General features: G+C 56.2%; 1 protein-coding gene across 1 annotated transcript in view; it reads right to left on the bottom strand.

The window, feature by feature from the left end:
• Window positions 1-8581, bottom strand: part of ARPC2 (actin related protein 2/3 complex, subunit 2, 34kDa) — a gene marked incomplete at its 5' end in the record, with an annotated part of 10014 nt that overhangs the window by 497 nt on the left and 936 nt on the right. The window contains 8 exon segments of the mRNA XM_010149908.1: window positions 784-819; window positions 821-870; window positions 1308-1408; window positions 2755-2881; window positions 4792-4885; window positions 5319-5505; window positions 6369-6414; window positions 8421-8533. Of these exon segments, the coding sequence (XP_010148210.1) occupies window positions 784-819; window positions 821-870; window positions 1308-1408; window positions 2755-2881; window positions 4792-4885; window positions 5319-5505; window positions 6369-6414; window positions 8421-8533 (754 nt within the window).

Below are 8581 nucleotides of genomic sequence, written 5' to 3'. Positions count from 1 at the left end.
AGTGCCTGCGGGGCTTTTGATGGGGCTCTTGGCGCACGCGGGGCTCTCGGAGCCTGACGGGCACCGCTGGTTCGGAGCTCGCAGGTGTCGGTGGCTGCAGACCCGGGTCAGGGGGCTGCGGGAGGGGCTGGCTTTTGCAGAGGGGATAACCCGCTGCTCACACGCCAGAGAAAGGACAGTGAGGGGCTCTGGGATCCACAGAGGGACCCGAGGGATGGTCTGTGCTCTGGGCTGCTTAATGACAAGAGGGAGCCAGCCAGCCAGTGCGGTGGTCCAGGAGTACACTTCTGGAGCTGTGCCGGGCAGCAGGACCCTGCTCCGGCACCCACAGACCCCCAGGAAGGACCTGGCCCCTCCGCCCCATGAGCTGGAGCTGCCTCCAGAGCCCAGCAGCCAGTTTTAACACACAGGGGTGAAGCCCCACAGATGCCACCGTGGGCTCGGGAGGGGGACAACGGAGACACCGAGGGCTCGGAGTCACGTACAACCCTTCTTCTGCAAAGGATGCGCCGGCACAGGGTTTCCCAGAGACCCAGCTCCTAGAAGAGGAGGGAGCACAGGGGTCCTGGGAAGCCAACACACTCTGGTCCAGTCTTTTGCCTCAAGGCACCTCACTGACATGCCACCGTTCTCTCTCAGATGGGGCCAAGCACCACAAGCCCTGGTCCGGTCACCCCCGCAGCACCCCAGTCCCCCCCTGGACCGGAACATGCCAAGCTGAGGAGCGAGCTCGTGTTCTGTGGCAGAGAAACCCGGAGAGCTAGGCCCCTCTCCGCTACTCACGTGATTGTTTTCATTTCTTTCTTCTCTGCGTCTGGTCACCTTGAGGAAATCCGACGTTTTCGCCCTCATACGCGTGTGAATGTAGGCCTGCATTGCATTGGGACAAAACAGGGACACGTCAGGATCCCGTCTTCGTAGCCCAGATGTCAGGACACTGGTAGGGGCGAGCTGGGAAAATGGTTGGTTTGCCCAGGTTCAGGGAAAACTGCTGCCTGAACCCTGGTCAAAGCCAGGTCTTTGAACAATTCCTCATTTCTCTTCCCAGAAAGAAAGGAAACCAGATCCAAAAGGGAAAAATCCTACTTCTCTGCTAGGGGAGGAACCAAACGGGCGCTGCCTGTGCCGAAGAGCCGGGAGAAGGTGATGATGCATCACCTGCCACCCCTGCACGACCGAAGCGGGCAACGCCAGACCCCAGCGAGTTCTCAGGGGGTCACCCCTGCCCCGTTGGTTCCACCCCCGCAGCACCCAGGTTAGAGAGGCGAAAGCTCACCCTGCGTCCCCCTGCCCCGAGCCCTCCGTACCTTCGAGCACTTGATGTGATAGTGCAGGTAGTCCCGGAATGTGTGGATCAGGTTTATGGTGTTGTCTCTGGCAGCAGCGTTGGTGTGACGGGGGAACAGCACTGAAAGAAGAGGGTGACAGACAGTTAAGAGGGTACCAAAGGGCTTCAGGGCGGGTTGCTCTGAGTGCCTGCTCTGCTCTACGAAGAGCCCTTGGCTGTGACACATGCCAAGGTTACGCAGCACTTGTGATTTTCAACACAGGGCTCAGCAGCAGTTTTCCACGTCTCCCGCAGCAGCCTGACACCGCTGCGCGCTCCAGAGGACGCAGGCAAGGCCAAGTGCCCAGAGATGACGGCACCGAAGGAAGCTGCGTGACGCTGCTTCGGTGCCCAGAGAAGGGAACGGAGCAGACAGCTGGGAGCAGGCAAGGGCGGCCAGGCTGCTCAACTGATGTCAAGAGCCAGTCTGCCCTTGGGTCTTGAAAGGGGTTGTGGATCCCTGCCCGGCAGCTTGCCGGCCCACTGACAGCCGGGTGTGATTACTGCAGGGGCCGGGTGGCGTGCTCTTCCCACGGGCTGGTGCTGTGCTGGGTGTCCCAGATCCACCTTTTTGTCTGGGCAATGATCTCACCTGGGACTGTCAGATCAGATAACGGGGAAATTGCGTCTCCACAAGAATGAGGTCCTGCTGGCCTGCCATCAGACAGCTTTCCCGTAGCTGAGGCGCTGCCCCAACCTCCAGACACCTTCCCAGCATGGGAGGAAGGCAGGGCTAACCACCTTCCCCTGCCGTGCCAGGGCTGCACCTTTTTTTTAATGCCAGCCTAAGAAACCCTAATGGCACATCCAGCCATGACGCCCCATCTCCCTGGAAGAGACCTTTCCCATTACAAAGGGCAGGGTTTGGGGTCCCCAGCTCAGCCCTCAGCTTTGCTGCCCAGAAGGAAGCGATGACAGTGCTGGCCAGCGCCTCTGCAGGCAGGGGAAAGCAGCTCAGCCACGGAAGTGTTTGGCCCTTCCATCCCAAAGAGGCAGAGCTGGAGAAGCCAAACTCACCGCCCTGCTCCTGCTCTCCGATCGCCTCTGCCGATCAAGCAGGGCACAGGAGCCTGCAACTGGACAACCTACACACATGCTCAGGTGGAACCTCCCACGAGAAACCTCCAGTGTCCACAGCATCACAGTGAAGCCACCCTTCCCTTGCTCCCAAATCCCAAACTTATTTTTTTAGGCAGACACTAACCGTCTCACCGTCCATTCCACACCTTGCCCAGAGCGGAGCCAAGGTGACCTCATACAGCAGAGGGACACACCGAAGGGGACAGACGACGCAGGACGTTGTGTCCAGAGTCCCTTCAGCCTCTAGTGACCCACCTGAGCACTCTAATTCCTTTTTGTTTTCCATGCAGCAGCAGGAACCTCTCTCCTCCCCCAGTGTCCCCAGGCCCTCAGAGCTGCCTGCTTACCAAAGGTGATGTAGCCAATGTTGTCGCCAACAGCCGCGTCCGTGTCCTTCAGCTCCAAGGGCGGCTCCCTGTGGCTGAAGAGCACCTGTGGGGCTGTGTGACTGGCCCGGCGACCCTCCTTGAACTCCTGAACAAGAGAAAGCCAAGGTGAGTCCTGCCAGGGCAGCGCCCCTCGTCCCAGAGGGCGGGAAGTTCTTGGAAAGGGCTGCAAGGTCTCCATCACACCTCGCATAAAGGTTCTGCCGCGCGAGAAAGCATCGCGCCTGCTTCTCCTAGCACTTTCCCTCACCCTGCAGCAGTACCTCTGGGCAGGCAGGTCCCTTCTGCCAGGGAACCTCTCTGACAGCAGCACAACCCCAGCCCCACGAGATGAGCTGGCTCCATGTTTCAGGAATTACAGGACTGTCCCTACGTGGGCTGGGAAAGTCCAGGTGCTGTTGTCCTGCCACCAGGCAGGGCAGCCTCCCCCATGCCTCCCTGGCCCCCAGCCCAACCTACACATCACCAGCCACCCTTGGCCTCTCCTGCCACCTCAGCACGGCTCACCCGGGAAAGGCAGGACCATCCGGGCCCCTTTTAGAGAACCGAGTAGTTCACTGGGGTTTTCTTAATGAAATGCGCAGCTTGCACTTCCGCCTGCTCCTGCCAGAGGGTGAAACGGTTCAAATGGCTTCACCGGTTATTTAATGGTCAGATTTTCTCCCTGAGAGCCCAGACGAGGAGCCACCATGCCCGACTGGGCTGTGTTACACAACAGCAATAGCTGGAGGGAAGGAGCCAGCGTGACTCAGAGTGGAAATTCTTGTGGCTGGGCAGGAGCAGGGTTTGCTGTTGGAAAAACCAAGAACATGGGACATGGAGGCTCTGGGAGAGCTGCTGCTTGAAGCCCTGACACCTCCCTGTGAGCCTCATAAACCCTGTTTTGTTCACCTCAAGCCTCCCTCCCTGTTTTAAAACCTGAATTCCAAGCTGTGGGATAGGCTGGTGGGGAAAAGCTCAAAGCCAGAGCAGATGCCCTGCCCGCAGCTAAAGAGCACAGCAGAGCTGAGAGATAAGACCCCCATCACAACAGGCCCTGTTCTAGTGACCCCCAACACAGCTAAACTGGTTTCCAGCAAACCGTGCCAGTAACTTGCAGTCCGTAAGCCTGTCAGCAGCGCGGCCTGGCGCCCCTGGGCAGATGGGCTAAGGTTCCTCTAGCCCTGGGACAGCCTGCGGGGCCCTGCTCCACGGCTGTGCCCACACAGGAGGCTCCCCGGGGCCTCGGCAGGCCAAGGTGAGCTAGGTGGGCCAACAACGTGAGCGAGCAGGCGTACCAGCAGGCACAGGGCCTCCCCAGCTGTAAGCTACCGTCTCATTCTGCAGAGGCTGCGCGCAGTCGCTAGCAGACACACATACAGGATGCTGAATGCTTCCTGGTGGGATGGCAGTTCCAAAGGGTAGCCGAGTCCAGAAGCACTTGGCGTTACGAATGATTCAAGCCCACAACGTAAGCGAATTCACAGCGTTAAGCTCACTTCTGAGAGCCCATGGTGGCATGTGAGAGCAGCCACACTGCACTGCCGAGTCTCTCTGCAGCGTTTGAGCATTAGCAGGAACAAACTGCGAGGTGAAGACGACTCTCGGCACCCTCCCAGGCACAGCACAACATCACCTCACCCCTTCTCCCTCTACAGCCTCCCCACCGTGCTCAGCTCAGCAGCTGGCTGCGACCCCCGCACCGCAGCCCCCTGCGCTACAGGGCCTCAAGGTGGGCGCATACTCAAGTATTCACCATGGTGTTTCTCGTCTGTAACACACAGTACGTTTGACTGTCCGTACAAGCAAGACCAGCGATAAAAAAAGATGCCAGTGGAAGAGCCTGGATTAAAAAAATGCACCCCTGTGCCTATTAACATGGTTCTTCCAGTGCAGCCTGGAGCCCTGCGAAGCATTAGGTGCATTAAACTGCCTGTGAGATCACTGCATCTGCTCGTGTGGCAATGCTGCTTCAAGAGTCGGAGACCAGATGCTTTTCCTGTAATTCTGTTTCTGTACCTGCATAAACACCTTTCCGATCACCACGTCATCGTCATCCTTAAATACCGTGCTGAACACAACCGTGACGCGGTCCTTTTTTGCCTCGACGTACCTGCAGGTGGGCGAGAGAGGAGAACCCAGCTGTGGAGAGGAGCTAACAGGTACTACTGGATGAGGAAGCAACCGCCTGGCAAAGCCAAGTAGGTACAAGAATCCTTCACAGGCCTGGCTGCTGAAAATTTCCCCTCCCTTCAGACAGTATTTACAAGGAGCAAAACATTTCTGTTAGGAGCAGCCAGTTCCGGTTCTGCATGCAGCCACAAGTGCTGCCACTAACAGAGACTCTTGTGTAACCTCCCTGCGGCCCGAGGGATGAGCATTACCCTCCTGAGATACTTCTGACAGCCTTGGCAGGGTAACAAGGGCCTGGCCGACGTGCAGAACGGTAGGATTTCCTGACGTGCCACCACAGCCTAGAGCTGTGAGCAGGAGCAGAGCGTGCTGACAGCTACCCGACACCCGTGCTGCTCGGTTTGAACACTTACATTGTCTCATCGTCCCTGTAGTGGATGACTGCTCTTTTTTCTCCTTCTTTGCCCTCTTCCTGGAATTTGAAGTATTTCTCAAAGACCGAAGCGAAGCAGTTGCGCTTCAACATGCCGGCTTGGTGCACAATAGCGTCCTTGTCCGCCGGCAGGTTCTCCAGGTCGTAGAGCAAGGAGACATTGTAACCTGGGGAGGGACAGCCACCAACCTTAATAATCTACGCAGGGCCTTAACGAAGCCAGAGACATATTCTGGGAAGAGGCATCTCAGCCCCACGTTTGCCTTAAGCCCTCCCAAAAGCCCCAGGGGTGCAAGTTTCCCACCCCGAGCATTGCTGGAACTCGCGCGTGGCCATGGCAACGCTGCTGGGGCTCCTTCCCCAGCTCCCAGACACACGTGCTGGCTGAGCTGCTCCCAAGTTTTTGCAGCGAGTAGGAAGAGATGCTGTCACAGGTAACCATGGTTTTCCCGTGTCTCACAAAGCGTCTTTGAGAAGAACAAAGACCCCAACAGCGAGGAACAGAGGCTTCCCGGAGGAGGGCTGCATCAAGAATTACAGCTTGTGTTGCAAGCTACCTTCTGCCCTGACGTACCCAGCCACCTTTTAAATTGCCATTCGGCATACAGAGAGCCCCAGACATCAAGCTCTTGAAGTGCTGTCTTCATCTGGGCATTGCTGAGGCGACTTAAGTAATTTTGCAATTGCATTCACACACACACACTGTAAATATTCATAGAATGGTTTGGGTTGGAAGGGACCTTAAAGACCACCCAGTTCCAACCCCCCTGCCATGGGCAGGGACACCTTGCACTAGACCCGGTTGCTCAAAGCCACATCCAGCCTGGCCTTGAACACTTCCAGGGATGGGGCATCCACAGCTTCTCTGGGCAACCTGTTCCAGTGCCTCCCCACCCTCTCTGTGAAGAACTTCTTCCTGATATCCAATCTAAACCTCCTCACTTTCAATTTAAACCCATTACCCCTTGTCCCGTCACTACAGACCCTTGTAAAAAGTCCCCCCAGTTTCCCTGTATTATTGCAGAGTTACCTGATTCAGGATTTACCAGGTAGCTTCCATAGACTTTCTTCAATACCTAGGAAGGAAATTAAAGATTGAGAGCACAAGCTGTCAGAGTTGTTTCCTCCTGCATGGCCCAGGCCATGTTTAGTCTCTGTTTAAAAACATCAAATTACAGCATCTGCCTCCCCTAGTCTAAGTGAACTTGGACAAATATTAAGTCATGGGCTTCTAGTATGATTGGCTTCTCCTGCTCTAGGCAGAGCTCCCTGAACCCCCCTGACAGGCTGCAGGACACAACTCGAAACGACCCTCTAAAAGTTCTTTCTAGTCTTGAACTCGAGCGGGGAAGACGACCCCTTCCACACACCTCCCACCATCAAAGGAGAGCTGCCAGCAGAGCTTGACACAACAGATCGGAGGGCCACAACCCTCCTTCCCATCCTGAGGCAGATGGCACAGCGTGCCCTGGCCCTCTCCTCGCGGGAAGAGAAGTTCAGAGCAGGGGTCAGGCGCAGCGTGGCCGGGCGATCGCCCGCCCTGTTGCAGCCTCCTGCATGGGACAGATGGGGATGGAGAGGAGACCGCCAGGCAGGCTGGATGCCTCCCCGGAGCAGAGCCGCCTACAGCACAGCAAAAACCTTTCTCCACACATAATCACTGCTGAATTTTACACCAATGGCAATTTTCAGCTGAGCCATAGCTCTGTGTCAGTGAGGGGGCTGGGAACAGGAGGTATTTCACAGAGAACACAACAATGCTGTGGCAGAACTGGCCCTCCAGGGACGACGCCCACTGCGGCGCAGAGAGGATGCACGGGCTCTCTGAGTGCCAGAACCTCCTCTCAGCAGACAGCCTGCCTGCAGTGGCCCAGGGAGATGCCCTGTCTTAGCAGGAACCCCATTTGTGCTCCTCACAGTGGGCTTTCACCGAAGCTAGGGCACAAACAAGCTCCATCATCTCCAGGGAAGCACAGAAAGCAACAGTTTGCTAACTGGCAATTTAAAAATGTAATTTCTATTTAAGTCAGCATGCCCAAGGCTGTTCTGCAGAGATCCCCTTTTCCTCTAAAAGCTTGGAAAGTTGCCTTCCTCCACCACAGTGGCTGCTGGTGCACAGTGCTGTCAGCCACTGACCACCACAGCGGTTCCCTGGGAATCACACACCATACTGATCCTTGCTAAACACGCTGGGAGAGCTCCTCCGTTTGGGCTGCTGGACTCCCTCCTTCCCAGCAGCTGTACGTTCAGCAGCAGGCAACTCTGCTCCTAGAAGGCTCTGCACGCAGGAACCAGGAAGGCAGGACACTCAGCTATATTTATTCTGGCTTTGGCGGGTCTTGCAGCACCTTGCAGGAATTCACTTGGGGTTCAAATTGCCTGTTTCTCGCCAGACTCACAATAAACTCATGGAGCAGTATCCTTGTTTTCCTCCAAAGGAAGGCACCCAGAGGCAAAAGCCCGGTGAAGAGCCTCGGGCGAACCCCATTCGCTACCATGCGGAGATTTGAAAACTGACTCAGGAACTGAGTCACACTTCCTGCCTCGCCACCCAACCACAGCTCCGAGAGGCTCCCTCTTTCTACCATAAATGGCCCTCACGCAGCCCCGGCCCATTCAACAGGAACTGAACCTGCTACTTCTCGCAGCAGCCGCGAAAAAGGGAACCAGTCTGCAGGTCAAGGTCTGCGCACACAGCAGGAGCCCATCACTCGCTCTCAGGTGTGGTTGGAGTCAGAAGAGCAGTGCCGTGAGACTCCAAATTTGTCTCCTATGGAAGCTATTTCTGTATGGTCAGACTTCACACTCATTTGGACTTTCAAAATTAATGGTGCTTTTCTCCTTTCAGGCTGCAGAGTCACGTGAGATGACTTCTCATTCATGAGAGAGCGTGAACACGCTCTGCCCTTGTCCTCCCGCAAAGCGTGACTCTGGGTTGGCGCACGGCTGCTCATTTCACCAGCACGGGACAGCAGCGCAGATGCTCCCCTAAGAGTTAGGCGTTAGATCCATCCAAATCGCCAGGACATTGCCCACGCTAAGACAGACTTGGCAGGCTCAGGGCCCAGAGATGCCCACTCACCTCGTCAGCACCGTGTTCCTGGAGCTCCTTGTAGAATTTCAGAGAAATACTGACCATCACTTTTGTCTTGTCTCCATTGGGGTTTGAAATATGGTAAAGGACTCCATCAAAGTCTATGAAACAAGCAAGAGAAACTTGAGGGAACAGGAACCAGTTCCTAT

This window comes from Eurypyga helias, unplaced genomic scaffold (genome assembly GCF_000690775.1).
Source record: "Eurypyga helias isolate BGI_N326 unplaced genomic scaffold, ASM69077v1 scaffold32704, whole genome shotgun sequence".
Lineage (NCBI taxonomy): Eukaryota > Metazoa > Chordata > Aves > Eurypygiformes > Eurypygidae > Eurypyga > Eurypyga helias.
This window is presented reverse-complemented; position numbering and strand designations above follow the sequence as displayed.